Raw genomic sequence first — 21,391 nt, 5'->3', positions numbered from 1 at the left:
AATCTAACAACATCATTAAGCTGTGAATTACAGGTTGCTTTCCATACTAAATTACAAACACACTGACATACTTCATCAAATACTATAAGAAGCTATCATGCATCTTTCCTGTATTGCTACTTCATAATTTCCTGATCAAAGTCGGTATGTATGTGCGACTCAGTCCATTAATCACGCAACGTAGTGCAAACTCGGGCAAACATTGCTCTGTTTGCCACAAGTGAATTGTCTGTTGAATTGGTTGAGAAATCATGCCCTTAGATCATGACTATCTGATCAAAGTGAAGAAATCATCAGGCAGCAAAGTATTAGAGCATCCGCAATGGATAGCTACATCCCTTGTAATTTTGGCTTGCTATATCATTATTCCCAAAGTACATCAATTCAAGCTACAACCTTCACAATAGCAGGCTACTACAAATTTTATTTATTTATTTATTTATTTTTATAAGAGGAGAAACTAATGCCAAAAAATAATCACATGCAATTTATTCCTTTTATTGGAAAACAAAAACCAATGTAGTAACAAAACAATTCTAATGTAGCTCCACATTAGCAAGCTAGTAAACTAGTAGCTACAACTATTAAAAATTGCAAGCTAGGACTTAGTTTATACCATTGTGGGTGTTTTTACTCCCCAAATAATTTAAGCTTATGCTTATGCTAGCTCAATCAACTCAGTACTAGACAACTGAGACACATGAGTACAGTATGTCAGTATTTGTTGATTCATATACATAAGCAAGAAATCAAGCCACATGAAGAGAAATTGTCATCATGGTGTTGTTTGGTTAGCTTTCAAAAATGTGGGAAATGAAAATTCATGGGAATTTGCAAATGGGGTAGTTGTTTGGTTAACCACAAAAAGTGAAAATAGAGGAATTGGAAATTCATTGGAATTTTGACTTTCCACAAAACATGGGAAGTTAATTACCTACCACCCCCTTGGTCACTCAAAATTTCCATGAATTTCAAATCCCCTTATAACAACCAAACAACTTAATACCATTTCCTAGGAATTTTTTGAAGGAAATAAATTCCCATGAAATACAAATTACCATAGGAATTTAATTCCTATGTTAACCAAACAAGCCCTATAGTCATCCACAGTATTGGTTGATTCAAACAACCTCAATTTCTTCCTAAGAGATGTGAAAATCCCCATGCGTTTCCACCTTTAAGGACCATAAACTAGTTGAAAAACTTCAGTTGTCCTAAGCTTTTCAGCCAAGGTAGTCGGATTTAGAGGTCCTTTCGCGGGGGTAGGATTTGAAATTGCAATCTTCTGGACGAAAAAAAACCCCTTCTTCAACCCGCCAGCCTCCAAGACCCCTTTCCCTTTGTCGTTTCTAGGCATCTTGCTCCGGTGGTCTAGAGATTGAAGTCCTTTAGTGGTTGGTGGTGGCTTGTGGTGAAAAACCTAGATCTAAGAGATTAGACAGATTAGTAATTGAGGTGTTTGAGAGAAGAGGTTAGTAATGGTGGTGGCGTAGTATTTTAAGAGAAGGGCTGTATATGGATGTGAATAATTATAACATGTGTAAGGACCGGTTTTTATGTGAGGGGTATGTTCGTACTTTTTAGTCTAGTTTTATGGGCGTTACCTGGAAATTTGCGGGCATTGTTTAACAACCCCTGTATGAGCGAAGTTGATAAAGATCAGACCTCCAAAACTTAAAATTCCATGTTATGAACCCCTGAAGACTAATCAATACAGCATGCCAGTAGTAAAGAATGATACATATGTGGCAATGCCACTGCACCAGTGTTGCATATTTACTGTGCAGGACTTCCACTAGGTCTGATTGACTCCTATACTCTCTAGAAATCACATCACTACTGGGAAAAAAAATAAAAAGAAAAGAAAGAACTACCTAAAGTGCTGCCCGGGGGAGCAAATAATGACCTATTGAAGTGAGATTGAATTGTCAGGAGGAATTGGTAAAAAAATCTGCCGATGGCAATATAAAACATACGAAAGCACACAAAATCTTATGTTTTGGTATAAAATTACACAAGTCAGTAACAGCTTAAATGAGTTAGTAGAATTTAATTTATCCTTGCTAACTGCACTTCATGGTTTTTCTAAGTTGATTACAAACTTTTGAATTGCTTATAGCCTAGGATCTGCAACGGTAAGCGTAATTAAACAGAGATTAGGGGAAGGTTTGGCGTTGTATTAAAGCTAATAGCTTGTAAAAGATAACATGGCTTTAGGCCATTACTCTCCAAGGTTTCTATTACAAATTTCTGAATAGTTTCCTCTCTCTTTAGGCTACTCTATTTATACTACTTGAGATACAAGGAATTGGCCTAGTGCCTTGATTGTTAACAACTACTACAATTTGTCTTATAGCTAATAATTAATAAAGGTAATCTGCCAAAATCCTTCAAGCCGTTACTGCTGTTGTAGTGGGTGTGCTCCTTGCATTGTGTCCTGCTGCTGCTGATTCTGTCCTTTCTGTCCTTTTCTCCTGCTGTAAGTTAGGATGCGTGGTGGTGGAGGTGAGTGTATTGCAATACTCCCCCCCAAAAGCGCCACCTTGTCCTCAAGGTGGAAAGCAGGGAACTGAGCATTCATGGCCTCGACATCCTCCCATGTGGCCTCAAAGTCAGGCAAACCTTGCCACTTAATCAACACATCCAAACCATCCCTTCTCCCTAGCTTGGGTCTGCTGTCCAACACAGCTTCAGGTTCCACAATTAACTCCAATTCCGGAGTGATTTGCTCTGGAATTGTTGGCGAACTCACAGCATTTCCCAAAACTTGCTTCAATTGTGACTCATGAAACACGGGGTGTAATTTACATGTCTCAGGCAAAAGTAGTTTGTAGGCTACCTTCCCGACTCTTTGCGTGACCTCAAAGGGGCCATAAAAACGTGCTGCCAACTTCTCGAAAGGTCTCCGGGCTAATGAGCGTTGTCGATATGGCTGGAGTTTAAGGAACACCATATCCCCCACCTTGAATTCCACATCCCTCCTACGAACATCGGCATTTTCCTTCATAATTTGCTGGGCACGCGTCAAATGCAATTTCAATTCATCCAACATCACATCCCTTTCTTGAAGAACTTCCTCAACCGAGTGCACCGCCGTTTGCCCCATTCCCACACGAATTAATTTAGGAGGATCCCTCCCGTAAACAACCTTGAATGGAGTCATGTGGGTTGATGAGTGAGGGGATGTATTGTATGAGAACTCAGCCCAACCCAACCACTTGGCCCACGCTCTTGGTTGATCACCTGCGAAACAGCGGAGATAGGTCTCAAGCCGCTTGTTCACCACCTCGGACTGACCATCCGTTTGAGGATGATACGAGGTGCTCCGCTTTAGCCCTGTTCCTTGAAGCCGAAAGAGCTCCCTCCAAAACATGCTGACAAAGATCCTATCTCGGTCAGTCACAATACTCTCCGTCATTCCATGCAATCGAACAATCTCCCTCATAAAAACCTCCGCTACTCCAACCGCCGTGAAAGGATGTTTCAACCCCACAAAGTGAGCATACTTCGATAGGCGGTCAACTACCACAAAAACCGTGTCAATTCCCTTGGATTTTGGAAGACCCTCAATGAAATCCATGGTTATATCACTCCACACCTTTTCCGGTATAGGCAAGGGTTGCAGCAGCCCCGCCGGAGACCGTTGTGAGAGTTTGTTTCTTTGACAAATCATACACTGCCGCACATACTCATCTACCTCCTTCCGCATTCCGGCCCAGCACCAATCGGCCGCTATTCGTATATAGGTCTTCGTCTCACCCTCGTGTCCTCCCTCCGGTGAGTCGTGGTATGCTCTCAACAAAACCGCCTTTAGGCTCGAGTGAGTTGGAAGTACTACTCGACCCTTATACAAGAGGTGGTTGTCTTCCACGGAGTACCCCTTGACCTGTTCCCCCGCCGCAATCTGCCCCTTCAATTTCTATATAAACCCATCTCGCGCACACTCCTCCTTCAAAATTGACCAGTCGACTCCCTGTGTGGCCACCAAGGCCCCTAAATCCGCCGCGCCTTCCTCCTCGCCCCTTCGCGAAAGGGCATCAGCCACGCGATTTGCGATCCCGGGCTTGTATTGGAGTTCGAAATCGAACCCAATTAATTTTCTAACCCATTTCTGATACTCTGATCCCACTTCCCGTTGTTGCATTATGAATCTGAGACTCTGTTGATCGCTTCGCACGATAAACCTCCGACCAAGCAAATAGTGTCGCCATTTTTGCACAGCCAAGCAAACAGCCATTAACTTTTTCTCATACACAGACTTGCTTCTCCCTATTGGGCCTAACACCTTGCTGAAAAAGGCTACGGGCCTCATATTTTGCATTAAAACCGCACCAAGGCCGAAACCCGATGCGTCGGACTCCACCACGAACACCTTGTGGAAGTCCGGCATCACCAACACCGGCGCCGTGGTCATTGCTGACTTGAGCTGAGTGAAAGCTTGGTCAGCCTTTGTGGACCATCCAAAGTTATCCTTCCTCAATTGATCCGTTAAAGGATGGGCTATATGTGCATAGTGTCTTATGAATTTTCTGTAGTAGCCCGTTAGGCCCAAAAAACCCCTTAACTCCCTTAAGAATTTTGGGGTGGGCCAATTCACCATAGCCCGTATCTTCTCTTGATCCACAGCAACCCCATCTCTAGAAATCATATGGCCCAAATAAGCTACTTCACCCTTCCCAAACTCACACTTCTTAAAATTTGCAAACAACACATGGGCCTTGAGTGTAGCTAAGACCACCCGTAAATGCTCAACATGCTCTTCTTTACTTGCACTATAGATGAGAATGTCATCAAAAAAGACTAGGACGAATTTCCTTAGGCAAGGCCGGAAAACGTCATTCATCAACTGAAAAGTCGCCGGAGCGTTGGTTAAGCCGAAAGGCATAACCAAAAACTCGTAGTGTCCCTCATGGGTACGAAAAGCCGTTTTATGGGTGTCCTCCGACCTCACCAAAATTTGGTGGTATCCGGCTTTCAAGTCGAGCTTACTAAAAATTTGAGCACCATGTAGCTCGTCTAGTAGCTCATCAATCACGGGAATGGGGTATTTATCGGGCATCGTTTCTTTGTTTAGGGTCCGATAGTCAACGCAAAATCGCCACGATCCATCCTTCTTTTTCACTAGAAGAACGGGACTAGAAAATGGACTTGAGGATGGTCGGATAATCCCGGCTTCTAACATCTCCTTAATGAGCCTCTCTATTTCATCTTTTTGGAATTGCGGTTACCGGTAAGGGCGCACACTCACCGGGTTACTCCCATCTTTGAGTAAGATGGAGTATTCGTGCCCCCTAACGGGCGGCAACCCTTGGGGTTCCTCAAAGACCCCACTAAATTCACTTAACACCCCTTAGACAAAATCAGGAATGTCACTGCTCCCATTTTTCACACTTCCCTCAGCTTGATTTAACTCCACCAATAAGCCTCCTCTATGCTTACGAATGGTTCTCATCATGGACTTGAGAGTCACTCCCGTGCGAGCTAAGGATGGATCTCCTCTAATTGTCACCGCTTTACCCCCCTTCTTGAACTTCATCACTTGTAATTTCCAATTAGTGACTACCTCCCCCAACTTTTCTAGCCATTGCACACCTAAAATGACATCGGTGTTACCCAAGTGAAGGGGTAAAAACTCCTCCTCTATCTCCAACTCTTCATTGACCCTCAATCTCACCCCTTTGCATTGCCCTCGGCCCTTCACCGCTTCTCCGTTTCCCAAGGTGACACCAAACGAGTGATCGCCCTCAATCGGTAAAGCCAACTCCTCTACTAAGGTGGTTGAGATAAAATTGTGCGTGGCACCCGGATCAATCATCACCACCACCTCTTTTCCGCGGATTTTTCCGATGAGTTTCATGGTCCTCGGGTTAGTCAACCCAACAATGGAGCACATAGATACATTTACGGGTACCACCTCCTCTTCCTCCACCGGAGCTTCCAACGCTTGGAACTCCCCTTCCTCGTCACACTCATCCTCTTCTTCCACCAATAAAACACTTAGCCCCTTGGCGGAGCAAACATGTGTGGGTCCCGTCCACCTTCCGTCACACCTAAAACAGAGTCCCTTTTCTTTCTTTTCTTGGATTTCTTTCTCGGTTAATCTTCTCACCATGCCACTGAACCTTGATGTGCTCGGATTGCTTCGTGATGGGTATGTTTGTGAAGGATTATTAACTGAGGCAGAAGATGCTTGGGGTGTTTGGGTTTGTGTTTGGTGGATGTTTGGGTTCGTGTTTGGGCTGATTGGTGGGCTACTTCGAACTGGGCCGGGGTTAAAGGGTCTGGGGTATGTGTTTTGGGCTGATGCGTTACCCAATAGCGTCGAGGCGGGGCTCCGGTTAAAATACGAGTAGGGTCCGGGTTTAGAGAACGCTCCACCCGTTTTCTTTAGGCTACTGACCCGATTTCTTTCTTCGACCCGGATCGCGAGATCCATGGCATCTTCTAGGGTGAGCGGGTTAAGCATTCGGATCTCCGCCTTAATCTCCTCCCTTAATCCGTTAATAAATTGTCCTTTCATTATGTTTTCTGGAACATCGATCAATGGCGAGGCTTTTTCGATGAACACTCGGCGGTACTCCACCACCGTGGTGGTTTGCTCCACGGCGAGCCATTGTTCGTGCAAGCTTCCCGAGTTAACGGGTCGAAATTGATTCAAGATCCTAGTTTTCAGATCCTCCCAGCCCACCATCGGTCGACGGCGGCTTTCCCATTGATACCACCTCAAGGCGTCACCCTCCATGGCTACAACGGCGGCCTGCAACTTCTCCGTCTCCGAAAGCTTGTAAAACTGGAAGTATTGTTCGCTCCTTAAAATCCACCCATCTGGGTCGGACCCCTCGAATATCGGCATATCCAACTTCCTATACCTCCAGTTGCCGTTCCCTCCTTGCTGCTCGTTGTTGAAGTGACGGTATCCACCCCTGGACCCTGGGTCCCAATTGTCGATTCGGATTCCGCCCTGACCCAGTGGCTGGTTCACTTCTTCAACGTTTGTTTGGTTCTGTAAGCCCAACATCATCGTCCTCATTTCTTCAAAGAACTTATCTTGGTCCTGCTTCAACGTTTTCTGTATGGAGTTCTCTCCATCACCGATCTTCTCGAGAATCTCCTCTACTCGTTCCTCCAGCGCGGCGACCCTCTCCGGAGTCACTGAGAGCGGCGTCGGAGACATGTGCTCTGATACCAATTGCAACGGTAAGCGTAATTAAACAGAGATTAGGGGAAGGTTTGGCGTTGTATTAAAGCTAATAGCTTGTAAAAGATAACATGGCTTTAGGCCATTACTCTCCAAGGTTTCTATTACAAATTTCTGAATAGTTTCCTCTCTCTTTAGGCTACTCTATTTATACTACTTGAGATACAAGGAATTGGCCTAGTGCCTTGATTGTTAACAACTACTACAATTTGTCTTATAGCTAATAATTAATAAAGGTAATCTGCAAAATCCTTCAAGCCGTTACTGCTGTTGTAGTGGGTGTGCTCCTTGCATAGTTGCATTGTGTCCTGCTACTGCTGATTCTGTCCTTTCTGTCCTTTTCTCCTGCTGTAAGTTAGGATGCGTGGTGGTGGAGGTGAGTGTATTGCAGGATCCTAGATGTAAAAGAAAAAAAATCACCTACACAAGCTTAAAATCTCCAAGTTATTCAGTTACCACTACAGTATGTGTTTAGGGTAATTTCACCCTGCCACGTGGCCCAATCAGAGGGTGACACGTGTCAGCCCTAAATTGGTCCAAAATGGACCAATCCCTGCTCGACACGTGTCATTCCAGAAATCAAGGGAAAAGGTGGCCTTCAGGCCCAAATCCCGAGAATGCCGCAAAACGGCGCAGCCCACCAATGATTAGGGTTCAGTGACCTAATCAGGGGCACAATTCCCAATTACCCTATAAATAGGGAGATGTCCCTCATTTTGAGGACACGTTTTACCATTTATTACACCTGCTTTCTCTTACATCAGAGAAACACCTGAGCTTGGAATCCAAGCAGATCCCCACCTAAATTTCCGTACTCTTTATTCCGTTTCAAGTTACTAACTTGACCGTCGAAGGCGGAGCTCCAACCACCCGGAGTCTCCGTTATTTTGCAGGTACAGACCGGCCAGACCAGACTTCGTGACGTAACTCTCCCGAGGGACAAAAACACCCAAAACATTTGGCGCCGTCTGTGGGGAGAGTACCTCGAAGATGGTTCAAGAGTCTGTACAACCTCCTAACCGTCTGGGCGAAGACCCAGAAGTCTTTACAGACCATGAGGATGAGGATCCTCAGGTCGAAACCTCTACAGCCGAAGACGGCTCTCTCAGAGTCAAGCACATCCGGTCCAGTCCAGGGAAACTCTGGAGCGGGGTGCCTCCCAGGCGGGTCCGAGCAGGCCCACTGGCAGCCGAATGGGGCAACCCAAACGGCAACAGGATCAGCCCCTGTCACCCGAGACGAACTCATGAGGTTCATGACGAGTTTCAAGGGTGAAATCACAGAGTTGATCACCAAGAGCCGGGCTGGTCCAAGTAAAGGCCAGTCGGCGAAGAAGACTCCTCCAGAGAAGGGGAAGTCAGTCCGAAACCGGCAGCCCACTCCTCACCCAAAGGAGAAGGCAGCCGGGACCATTGATTGGTCGAAGATTCTCCTTCCTGGTGGGAACACAAATAACCCTCGCCGGCCTCACCTGCCGGTGAGAAGTAAAAAATCAACCCTCGATGCCCGGGAAATCATCAACCGGAAGAGAAATCCATCGCTGTCTGAGTCGGCCTCAACGTCGAATTTCCCAGACAGCTTCAACAACATTTCTGCAGGAAGTGCACCTTCCTTGCATGAGAGTCAGACGGGCGGTAATACCGTCCATACTGGCCCTCATATGATCGGAGCTGTCCCGTATGTGCCTACTCAGGCCTACAGGCAGTATCCTCCTCACTTCATGCAGCCGGCCTTCTTTGGGGGTCAGGCGGCATACCCAAACGTCCAACCATTGGACTGGCAGCTTCGCCTGCTGCGCCTGGGTGAACAACCTTCAGCGTTCACTCGGGAGATAACCGAGGCGGCTCAGCCGGCCAAGGTTAAGAATGTGTTGGTTGGTACCTATGACGGTACCTCCAACCCGGAAGACCACCTCATGGCGTACACCAACCTCATGTATCTGCAGTGGTTGGATGATGCCACGTGGTGTCGGTGTTTCCCGGCTACATTGAAGGGCATTGCCCAACAATGGTTTGGCAACCTGCCAGCCGGATCCATCGATAGCTTCAGGAAGCTCGCCTTCCTGTTTGCTTCCAACTTCTCAATGAACATCCCTGCTAAGAAAACGAGCCTTGATTTGAGCACTGTTAAGCAGGGAGAGAGAGAAGGGTTGCGCTCATATGTAAGGCGGTTCAATCTGATAAGAATCCAGATTCAAGGACTGTCTGACGAGGTAGCTTTTACAGACTTTTTTAAGGGTCTGAGAGACGGGTCGACCTTTAAGTTCGACCTCGTCAGAAAATGGGCTTTCACCTTACAGGCGGCCCTCAGGGAGGCGGAGAGCTACATCCAAGCTACCGACCTCTGCTCGCCTGGTAGCCAGTCGGACTCCAAAAAGACCGACAAGCAGAAAGATAGCCGGTCAGCTCAGCCGGCCAAAAACAAAGAAGAGAGCAAGAAAAGAAAAGAAGTCTGGGCGGTTACTGACTCTGACCAGCCGTCCAGAAGAAAAAGAAAGAGTTTAAACCGTACGTCCCCAAGTACGAGTTTAACAAAGACTCCAACTCCATCTTCATGGAGGTAAAGGACCGGCTGTCCATTGAGAAGCCGAATCCTATGAAGAGTTCTGTCCAGTCACGGAACAAGAATAAATTCTGTCAGTTCCATGAGGAAGTTGGCCATGACACCAACGACTGCTTCAGGCTTCAGCAAGCGTTGGACCGTCTGGCTGAAAAAGGGCTGTTGAAGTCCTACATTTCTAAGTCCCCAGCCGGGGCAAAAAAGAAAAACAAGGGTCAGTCCTCCAAGACTACCCCCCAGCCTGCTAGTAGTTCGGATACCGACAAGGAGCCGGTCTACACTATAGCAGGCGGGTTCTCATGTGGTGGCCCTACCATCCGAGGCACCAATAGCCATCTTCGAAAGATGGACAAAGATGATGATGAGCAGGCGGAAGCCAGCTCCTCCTTCCCAGACGTCCTGATCACTGAGAAGGACAGGGGCAGCGTCCGCCGCCCGCATGATGACCCGGTGGTCATTGAATGTAAGGTTGCCAACCAGCTGGTTGGACGGATCCTTATGGACACCGGCAGCTCATCAGACATCAGCCTTCGGTGCCTGCAAAAGCTGAAATACAATGTCAGCAGCATGCATCCGGTCACCCACCCCTTGGTTGGTTTTGGGGGTGGGATGGTCTACCCAGCCGGGAGAATTGACTTACCCATCCGGCTGGGGGAGAAAGGCCAGGGACGACACATTGTCGTCAGATTCTTGGTCGTTGAGGAGTTGACCGCCTATAACATCATTCTTGGAAGGCCAACCCTCAACGTAGCCAAGGCGGTAATCATCCCGTCCCTCATACTCATCAAGTATGAGAGGGATGACGGCTCTGTTGGTTCCTTGAATGGGGATCAGAAGACGGCCCGAGAGTGCTATCTCTCAGCCGTTCGAGATACCGTGGCCCCAGGCGGTCAGGAACCAATAGACCTTGACAATGTCAAGGATGCCGACCCAACTCCCGCCCTACCAGCAGCCGGGAAAAAAAGAAAGGCACCTCTGCTGGTGGAGGTGAAGAAAGAGAAAAAATAGCAATCACTGACCGGTGAACGGTCAGACGAGCTCCGTCCCCAACCGGCTGGTGAAAGCATTGATCTCGTTCTGGACGACAGCCGTCTAGAACGTACTGTTAAGGTTGGGACGGTAGCTCATGCTACCTTAGGTGCAAGATTGCACCTTCTGCTGAAAGAATTCAAAGACATTTTTGCCTTTGAAGTGGAAGAGATGCCAGGCGTCAGCCCGGATCTTGCTGTCCACAAGCTCGCCGTGGACCCCAAAAAGAAGCCCATCCGGCAAAAGAAAAGAAACCACGGCGAGGAAAGAAGTCAGGCGGCAGCTGCCGAAGTCAAAAAGCTGCTAGACGCCAGGTTCATCCGGCCCTGTAATTTTCCCGACTGGGTGGCCAATGTGGTCCTTGTTAAGAAACCGAATGGGACCTGGCGCATGTGTGTTGACTACACAGACCTCAACAAGGCGTGTCCAAAGGACAGTTACCCGCTTCCAAAGATCGACAGTCTGGTCGATTCAACAGTCGGTCACGCCTTAATGAGCTTTATGGATGCCTACTCCGACTTCCATCAGATACCCCTGTGGAAGAAAGATCAAGAGAAGACGGCCTTCGTCACTGATCAGGGGCTATTTTGTTATACTGTGATGCCGTTTGGCTTGAAAAATACGCCTGCCACTTTCCAACGGATGATTAATACGGTCTTTGTTAATCAGATTGGGAGGAATGTGGAGGCGTACATTGATGACATGATAGTCAAATCCAAGCAGCAGGCGGATCACCTTGCTGATCTCCGAGAAACCTTCACCACACTCAGGTGGCATAAGGTTATGTTAAATCCTAAGAAATGCGTCTTTGGTGTTGAGTCTGGGAAGTTTCTCGGGTTCCTGATTGATCAAAGGGGGATAGAGGCTAACCCTGAGAAGATACAGGCGGTGATTGACATGAAGTCACCCCGTTCTGTCAAGGAAGTCCAGAGACTCACCGGTTGCCTGGCCGCCTTGGGAAGATTCCTCAGCCGGTCAGGTGACAAATGCCTCTACTTCTTCCAAGCAATCAGGAAGAAGACCAGATTTGAATGGGGGGATGATGCTGAGACGGCGTTCCAGAAGAGCATTTACACTCTCTGCCTAGGTTGGTCAGTCCTTTGCCTAGGGAGACGTTGTACATGTACTTAGCCGTCTCAGACCATGCCCTCAGTGCCGTTCTCCTTGCTGAGCGAGACGGCGTGCAGCTCCCGGTTTACTTCATTAGCCATGTTCTTAAAAATGCTGAACTCCGGTACCCCATGGTTGAAAATTTTGGTCTTGCTTTGTATATGGCATTTAAAAAATTAAAGCCTTACTTTTTGGCACATCCGGTGGTGATCTACACGGACCAGCCACTCAAGCGGCCAATGTCTACCTTGGACTCATCCGGGAGAATGTTGAAATGGGCTATTGAAATGCAAAGTCTTGAAATCACTTACGAACCAAGAAAGGCAGTGAAAGGTCAGGCGTTTGCCGACTTCATTGTAGAAATGACTCGTCCGGTGGCTCCGGATAATCTTGATCAAGTTTGGAAAGTGTATGTAGACGGGAGCTCTACAAAGAACGACTGTGGTGCAGGCGTAATTTATGAGTCTCCTGAAGGAGACAGATTTGAATATGCACTACGCTTCAAGTTTCAGGCCTCTAACAATGAGGCGGAATATGAAGCCCTGCTAGCCGGCATACGCATGTGTAAGGCGGCAGGTGCCATGAAAATTGACGCCTACTCTGATTCTCAATTGGTCGTTAGCCAGTATGAGGGAAGTTATGAGGCTACCCATCCGGCTATGATCAAATATCTTCGGGCAGTCAAAGGAGAGGCCGGGGCACTTGAGGAATTCCGGCTGAACCAAGTGCCTAGGTCTGAAAATAACCAGGTGGATGCGTTGTCAAAAATGGCATCTTCCGCCTGCCATGATACGCCTCGGTCTGTCTTTTGGGAAGATCTGGAAAAGAGAAGCATCAATGAAGATCCCATTGGAGTTTTGGACCGAAGCTCTACCTGGATGGATGGCATCGACGGCACACTTCCTGATTCGCCACAGGAAGCAGCCGTCCTGAAGAAGCGAGCTGCAAGCTTCGAGTTGAAAAATGGAGAACTCTTCAAGGCGGGGTTTCTGAAGCCTTTGTTGAAGTGTGTCACCCCAGAAAAAGGGAAAGAAGTTCTCGAAGACTTGCACTCGGGATTCTGCGCCTCCCACATAGGCGGCAGGTCCCTAGCCGTCAGAGCCAGACGACATTACTTTTGGCCCACTCTTGAGGCAGACGCCAAGGAATTGGTGAAAAAATGTGACTAGTGCCAAAAGTTTGGAAAACTTATTCATCGTCCGGCTACTGATCTGACGGCCATCCACAGTCCAATCCCGTTTGCAAAGTGGGGTATGGACATTCTAGGTCCCTACACGCCTGCTCCAGGCGGAAAGCGCTACATCTTGGTGGCTGTGGATTACTTCACCAAGTGGGTGGAGGCTGAGGCGGTTAAAAACATCAAGACCTCAGACGTAATTTCCTTCATCTGGAAGAATGTTATCACCCGGTACGGGGTACCCATGTCTATGGTGTTTGATAATGGTCCTCAGTTTGAGACGCCTCAGCTAAAAACTTGGTTGGGAGATCAAGGGATCTCAAGCTATTTTGCATCTGGCCGGCCCCAAGCAAACGGCCAAGTTGAAGCTTTTAACAAACTCATCTCAGACGACACTAAAAAGAAAATAGAAAGAGCCGGTGGCTTATGGGCAGAAGAATTAATCCATGTCCTATGGGCCATCCGGACAACAGCGAAAGGGGCAACCGGTGAAACCCCATTTCTCATGGTTTACGGTGCTGAAGCCGTCTTGCCCATCGAACACTACGAGCCGACTCTCAGAGTCATGCTGTATGATGAAGAGGCAAATTGGGAAGCAATGCGCCTGGCATTGGATTCACTCCCAGAGCGCCGGGGCAATGCCGCCTTGCGTCATGAGATTTACTGTCTGAGAATGACTAGAGCCTACAACAAAAAAGTACACAAGCGTCCTTTGAAAGTTGACGACTTAGTGTTACGAAAAATGGAGGCAACCGGTAGGGCCAATGAGTTGGGAAAGCTAACACCAAATTGGGAAGGCCCCTACCGGATCTATGAAGAAGTAAGGGACGGCACCTACGCCTGGAAACCCCAGACGGCAGGCGCCTGCCTAGAACTTGGAATGTAGACAATCTAAAAAAGTACTACTACTGAGAATGTAATTCTTTGTAAACAATGAGTCAATTATTGAAGATTCAGCCTTTGTTTGATTGAGTTATCGTTTGATTATCCATCCGGGTAATATCCAGGCGGATTCCCCATCTACCTAACTAAGTTCGATACTTAGTGAAGGTTACATTTTGTTTATCCGCCTGGGTAATGCTTAGATCCCTTGTTTACTTAAGTTGGATACTTTGTTTATTCAACTGCTTAACCATCCGCCTGGGTAATACTCAGACGGATTCCCCATTTTTCTAAACTAAGTTCGATACTTAGTGTAAATTCAACATTGATTAAGAAACTAAGCACAAAAACGTTTAGTGGCTACACAACCGGTCTCAAACAAGACCAGAGGCTAAAATGGCCGGATGGTTGCTCTTTTTATAAAATCGTCTGTCCCAACATGGACAAAGGCGTCCGGCGACACCCCTCCGGGTGCAATCGTCGCAGAGAACAGATTCTGTCGGTTCTACGTATCCATGCAGACGGCAAAAATTGAATGACCGAATTGGTCAACTCATAGCCGTCTGACCGAAATAACCTACGAAGAACGAATAAGTCCCTAAATACCGGATGCCCATAGGCATCAGTCGGTCACCGGCTGAAGTTCTCACTTAGGTTATCCATTCCAAAATTGCACCTCACCCCAATTGGGGCAAGAGTTCAATGGCTATGAAATCTCTACCAAGACGGACGTAACCCGTCTGGGTAGTGACCGAAACGCCTGTGGGTGTACGGCTGTGCACTTGGTTTGGGGCAATCACTACTGTGATTGATTGACTTACAAACATATCATGCTCTTTGCAGCATCAGACGTTTTCAAGTCAATCAACCAGCTCCAACTGAAACCAATCACACAGCCGTCCAGGGGCAAGGACAGCCAGACTATTGACTAGTTAGGCAAAGAATCGCCGCATGCTTTTCATAAGATAGGCAAAAATTAAAAATTCAAATGCAAAATTAAAAATGATCAAAACCGACTTAGTCGGTGCATTTCATAAAAGTCCATTCAACCAAACGGTTGCAATGGATCAAATGTTGACCGGACCCCGTCCGGGAGAAAGTAATTGTTAATTAACCCGACTCCACAGCCGGTAAATACAAGGATACTCGGCACGCAGGCCGGAAAAAGTAAGTTTTGGCATATAGCCGCTGAATAAAAAGAAAATTAAAGGAAAGCAAAGATTGGCATACTGCCGCTGAAGGTTCACTTCTGGCCTGCAGACGGAGCCTCCTGGTCCTCTCCCTTCTCCTCATTGTCTGAGGGAATTTCCTGCGCTTCACCAGGACCAGGAAGCTCAGGCGCGGACGGCTCATTGTTGTTGAGCCAGGCTTCGAAGGAGGCAGGCTCTGGCTCGCCTTGCTCTCTCAAGTACACCACGTACTCGGCATAGCTGTGCGCCATTGCCCAGATGCTATAATCAGCGTCTGGATACAAGGCAGCCCAAGCAATCTTCATACGGGCGTCGTTGTCAGCATCACTCTCAGCAACAAGGCGGTTTTGCTCCGCCTCCAGGGTTGCTGCAAAGTTTTTCTGAGCTTGAGCAGCATCCTTCTCCAGCCTCTCAACCTTGGATTTCAGTTTGCCAAGGTCCGCCTAGGTCTTCTTGAGCGCCTCTTCAGCCTGTTTGGCGCTCTCGTCTGCTTTCTTCTGGGCCTCCTCCGCCCCCTTTTTGGCCGTCTCAGCATCCGTTTCCCGCTGGTCGGCCGCCTTCAGATCAAGCTCCAACTGCTGGATTTTAGACGCCTGTGTCATAATTATTGCTTTAGTTTCAAGTTCATTTACGATAGTTGAGTGGAAAGCAATATTATCAGCGTCTATGGCAGACTTCTTGGCACTTTTTACCTCTTCCCGTTTGCGGGAATAAGGACGTTTGAGCCCGTCCACCCGCAGCATGGCCTGCAAAAAAGCAGGCGGCATAAGAATTACAGGCGGGGTAATTACTTGAAAAATATAACATGGAATTGACAAGTTTCTTACCTCAGCCAGAAGGGATAGAATGCGTTCAAGATTGAACGTCTCTATTCCAGGGATATTGTCCTTATCCCTCTTCCGGACGGCGTCCAGCATGGCCTTGGCGTGCTTCTGGACGTCTGGCCAGCGGGGAGATTGATCTGCACCACAATCAATACGTGATGAGTGCGAAACTAAGGCAGCACCTATCTGTTGTCGACCGTCTAAGGATGACGTCTGTTGGGAGTGGGATTTTACCCGTAAAGGCCACCCCAGCTCAAGCGGGGATTCAAAAGGGTTCTTACCTTCAGAGCCGGCCAAGCGGGAAACGCTTGCAGGCGTGGTGAACCCGGCGGCTGCTGAGGGGTTGGCAAGATCAAGGCACAGGCTGCCGCCTACCTTCTCGAGTCGCCCCGCAATCCGTATCGTCTTAGCCCCGGTTGAGGCGCCAGGAGTTGAAGCAGAGGCAGACTTTTTTATTTTATTGAGAACGGCTGGGGCCTCCTCTCTAGCCCGTTTGAGATTCTTCTCAAACGATTTCCCAACTTCTCCCCCCTGTGAAAATAAACAAGTAAAGGTTAGTATCCGGGCAAGACAGTTTATAAAATAAACTTAAGTAAGGGTCAGGCGCTCAATACCTTGGCCCTGAGCTCGGCCGCAGCTTTCTCCGCAAGCTCTTTGCGGATGGCCGCAGAAGACTGCTTGGGGGTTTTCTCCGTCTGCAGCATGTTCAATGCTTCTTCTGCAAAAATAAAGAAATTGGTCAACATCATAAATCAATACCGATAGAAAAATACTACAGACGGTATGAACTCAGGTGCATACGTTTATTAAACATGTGCCCTAGCCCGCAGGCGGCTAAGAAGCATTCATCCTTGAACCAGGCGCTCTTGGGAATCCAGTTCTTAGGGACTTTTATTGTTTCCCCGGTTGACAGAGTTGCGTCTGTGAGACCGAAAAAGTCTGCCTCAATTATTTTGTCAAAGTCTTCGGGGAAGAGCGCACTTCCTGCCCAACAAGTCAGGCTTCTTATTGTACAGACGGAATTCATAGTTTTCCCGTCTGGTTGGGGCTGACATCAGGTAGAACCTGTGTTTCCAACCATCGAATTTGGAGACCTTGTCCAAGGTCATCATATATTGCGGCTGCGTGGTTAGAGTGTACCACGCCCTCCAGCCGCCTGGGCTCCTACTGAGGTAGTGCATGCTGGCAAAAGCCTCCCAGCCGGGGTTAAGCCCTTGGAACTCGCAGGCGGCAACATACCCCAGAATGTTTGTCCAGGAGTTGGGGGTAAGTTGCCAGGCCGTAGCCTCTCAAAATTGCCTTCACCGCCTGGTGAAGGGGGAAGCGAAGGCCGGCTTTGAACGCCGCCTCATAACAGCCAAAATAGCGGTTGGCGTTCTCTTGATCATCCCCCCAAGCGATGGTGCCCAGCTCAGGCGGCACCCGGATCTTATACCCGTCTCCAAGCGGGTGCATTTTCTTAAAGTTCTCTAAGTTCTCCCCCATTTGGATCCGGTCTTTGGAGGAGACGTGGATGCTGAAGGGATCGTCCTTCTCACTCCACTTTTTCCTTTCTTCCTCCTCGCTATCCGGAAGAGGGGGCAAGTCATCGCTGCTCTCAGAGGTAGAGGCGGAGCTGTCACTCTCCGTCTCCCCTTCACTTTGGTCCATGGGGGCAGAGGCGGCCTCGTCGCCGCCTTGATCACACTCTTCCAAGAAAGAGTCAGCAAGGGTTGAAGGGGCGCGCGGAGGGGATCTCTCCAGAGCCGTCTGGTCTCCCTGACCAGACGTTTCTCCCTCAGGCGTTTGGCCGCCTGAGCCTTCGCTTCTGTAATTTGGATCAGTGGTCGTCTGCATTGTCCGAGCCATGGTGTCCTGCACAGACACATAACTGGTCGGAATCCATGGCAAAGGGTGGTCCCAACACCCCGAGCCGGCACTCCCAGTCCTAGACTCAGCCGTCCCTGGTGACCGGCTGGACTCTAACCTAGGCTGTGCCGTGTGTGTTGGTGATGCATCCATTTATTGCAAGAAATATGTACAAGCGGTGAAAAAAGAAAAGAGCTGAGAGAGACAGAGACGGTACCTTTGGATTTGATATCTGAAGGAAGGCGGGTCCGGCTGGGTTGCGGAAGAACAAAGTTTCTTGCTCGCGCCTGACTCAAACGGATGACTTCTGCTCTCTCAAAGTTTCTCTCTAGAAAATTTTTGTAAACGTACAAAATTATGAGGGTAAAACGGCTATATATAGAGGGTAAATATGGGGGCATTTCCGTAATTTACCCGGAAGGTGAACGGTTACTCTGTAACGATAAAATTACCACCAACCGAAGCGTGACATGTGTCACAGATGCCACGTGGCGTGCCACGTCACATCTGTGAGGGGCAAATGTTTAGGGTAATTTCACCCTGCCACGTGGCCCAATCAGAGGGTGACACGTGTCAGCCCCAAATTGGTCCAAAATGGATCAATCCCTGCTCGACACGTGTCATTCCAGAAATCAAGGGAAAAGGCGGCCTTCAGGCCCAAATCCCGAGAATGCCGCAAAACGGCGCAGCCCACCAATGATTAGGGTTCAGTGACCTAATCAGGGGCACAATTCCCAATTACCCTATAAATAGGGAGATGTCCCTCATTTTGAGGACACGTTTTACCATTTATTACACCTGTTTTCTCTTACATCAGAGAAACACCTGAGCTTGGAATCCAAGCAGATCCCCACCTAAATTTCCGTACTCTTTATTCCGTTTCAAGTTACTAACTTGACCGTCGGAGGCGGAGCTCCAACCACCCGGAGTCTCCGTTATTTTGCAGGTACAGACCGGCCAGACCAGACTTCGTGACGTAACTCTCCCGAGGGACAAAAACACCCAAAACAGTACGTATTCAGGTTTAATGTTGAAATAGTGGAAAAGAAAACTCCAATCAGAAATACAAGAATCATGGCGTGGGTTCTGCACTCTCTCAGGAACATTATTTTCGGTAGACTATCTTAGAAGAGAGTAAATGAAAGATGAAATATCAAACTAACACATTGAACTCCCATGATGCCATCAAAATATCACATGTTTCAGGCTTTCAGCATCTAATACAAGAGAAGTGTTACAGGTTCAATATCGGTAGCACACATATAAATGTAAATTTTTCAGAATTTCTATGGTGATTTTAACAATTGTCAAAGAGCATTGTATTTCTCTAGGTTTCACAGGCTCATAGATAATACACACAAAAGATTGGCAAACAACATTACCATTATACCAACAGGAGAGGACTAGAAGTGATGATCAAACATAGCATAAATTTGATCAAATAGGAATGACCCGGGGAAAACTAAAAATCCAAATACCTGCTTCCATCTCCGAGTATACAACTACTGTCACAGCTTTGATAGCAGCATCGCAAGCTCTTCATCAGATACCTTGACTTCTATACACGCTCCTAAAGATGCAGCTAGTCTCGCAGCCAACTGGTGCTTACACTAAAATAAACCAAGAACTGTGTTATTCCTAGGAACCATTAACATAGTTCATAGTAGCACAACTTCAATATAACCATAGAATTTCAACTTACACAAAGCTGTTCCCCTCGATTCACTATATCATAGAAAAATGAGTAGCATCCACAGTAATGCTCGGCGAAACATAAATATTCTTCTTTCTTTCGAGATTCTCCAACAACCTAATCAACATATATGAGACCCTTGTTTTCAATCAAATTACCACAACACAATTATTGATTTAAATCTATTATAAGATCATATCATCCTAAAACAATCCAAAGACATTATTTAATCACATATATATACAATTAAACATTATAATCATAACAATCATACAACCCCATCATAATAATGGAAATTAATTCCAACTTGTAAAATTACTGCACCAAAATTTGCACCCTTGCCTCCTAGTTACCACATTATTAGTTCAAATTACACTATCAACGTGACTATTAATTTCAAACCGAGAGGTAAAATTAACCGACGGACCTGAAAAATAGAGCGGCCACTGGGTTCACCAGAAATTCTTTTAACACCTTGTTGATCCACAATCCTTGTAGCTCGTTCAAAATTCTTCCCGAACAAAAAATGCAACCTGGGTTTTAATTGTAAGCATAAATTAAGATTACCCAGAATACGAAATTCAAAAAAATAAATGAAAAATTTAGAGAATTGAGGAAGAAACTTACACTCCCAGTTGATCATCAGTCACTAATTTACATCAATTTCTTCCATTGTTAAAATTTGTCGATTCCATTGTTCAAGAAATCAAAGATGAAAAGAACAAATTGAAGTGAAATTGGGGTAATGTGGATAAATGAATTTACGATTGATAAAAAAGGGGGTTTGTTTATAGTAGAACCTGAATGGTTGGACTCGATGTTCTTCCATACTGCTTCAGCCACCATTGTTGTTGAACTCATTTTCGCAATTTTTTACTTTCTTCCTTCGGAGAAGGTAAGGGAAAAACAACTACTTGAAGGCTTGAAGCAGTTTGAACTTTAAAGAATTAAAGCTATCCTTTTTCTTTCTCATTAGATAATGGCTTATTTTGCTACTCTGTAATATTCGAGTTCAAGTAGATTTGTCAATTAGGTTGGGTTTGGGGTTAAATTTCAGACCGTGCTAAAAAAACCTATTCGCAAAGGGGGTGTTAAATACCGCCAATAATTTTTATCAAAATCGGCAACATTTAAAGTGAACGGACATCAATACCCTTACTATACCCCCACCTCATCTTCTTCTTTCTCTTTTATTTTTTTTTCTCTCTCATCAACCATAAGGGCCGTAACCACCACTTCTCAACTACCATCAACCACAACAGCCAGCCGGAGGCAAAGAAAAGTGGCGGCCGTACCGTTGGAGGCGGAAGGACAGCGACGAAGAGGAATGGAGTTGATGAACCGACATCATGGTGGTCGGAAAAACCAGTTCGTCACCTAGCTTCAATCTTTTTGTTCAATAATTTCCGGCGTTAATCACCGGAACGCACAACCGATTGAACATCACGGTAACCGGTTTTTGATACGGTCAACCGTAGACAATCGGCATGAAAAATCGGTCACTCGGGACGGTAACCGGTTTTGGACGCCGGTTACCATGGTCAACCGACGTTGTAAACCGATTACCGTCCCGGGTGACCGGTTTTGTGCGCCGGTTGTGCTGGTCGTCGGATTTAAAAGAAAACCACCACCTTTCGGGAAGGCGGTGGGTCATTTTTCCGATGGTTGTTGGTTCTTTCGAGATTTCGGCAACACAAAAAAAAAAATGTTACCTCTTAATTGGTGGTTGTGGGCAGTGATGGTGGATGGTTATGGGCAGTGATGGTGGGTGGTGGTGGGCGTGGTTGTGGTGGTATGGATGGTGGTCGTGGTGGTGGAAATGGCGATTGCTTTAATTTTGTAGTGTTGTTGTGTTGACAGTTGATATGAGGCTTGCTGCAT

General features: G+C 46.9%; 1 protein-coding gene across 2 annotated transcripts; it reads right to left on the bottom strand.

Moving 5' to 3' along the window:
* LOC145615779 (uncharacterized) lies at positions 1-20,515 on the bottom strand. 2 transcript variants are annotated; one of them, XM_081670777.1, is made up of 6 exons: positions 20,311-20,515; positions 20,138-20,159; positions 19,938-20,043; positions 19,520-19,627; positions 19,296-19,427; positions 10-272 (listed from the first exon to the last, which is right to left on the bottom strand). In XM_081670777.1, the coding sequence occupies exons 1-5, from the start codon at positions 20,369-20,371 to the stop codon at positions 19,326-19,328; spliced, it is 399 nt and encodes a 132-aa protein (XP_081526903.1). In that variant the 5' UTR covers positions 20,372-20,515; the 3' UTR covers positions 10-272; positions 19,296-19,325. The 2 variants fall into 2 exon arrangements, with proteins under 2 accessions (XP_081526904.1, XP_081526903.1); XM_081670778.1 differs by lacking the exon at positions 20,138-20,159 and having other exon boundaries at positions 1-272; positions 20,311-20,414.
* Between the last annotated feature and the right edge of the window lie 876 nt (positions 20,516-21,391).

The sequence above is a fragment of the Chenopodium album genome, chromosome 3 (genome assembly GCF_948465745.1).
Source record: "Chenopodium album chromosome 3, dcCheAlbu1.1, whole genome shotgun sequence".
Taxonomy (NCBI): domain Eukaryota; kingdom Viridiplantae; phylum Streptophyta; class Magnoliopsida; order Caryophyllales; family Amaranthaceae; genus Chenopodium; species Chenopodium album.
This window is presented reverse-complemented; position numbering and strand designations above follow the sequence as displayed.

Coding starts and splice junctions, on each gene's coding strand:
- LOC145615779 (XM_081670777.1), bottom strand. CDS start 20,371: ATGAGTTCAACAACAATGGTGGCTGAAGCAGTATGGAAGAACATCGAG. Junction 20,160..20,310: donor CATCGAGTCCAACCATTCAG/GTTCTACTATAA, acceptor GATGTAAATTAG/TGACTGATGATCAACTGGGA. Junction 19,628..19,937: donor GTGGCCGCTCTATTTTTCAG/GTCCGTCGGTTA, acceptor TATGTTGATTAG/GTTGTTGGAGAATCTCGAAA.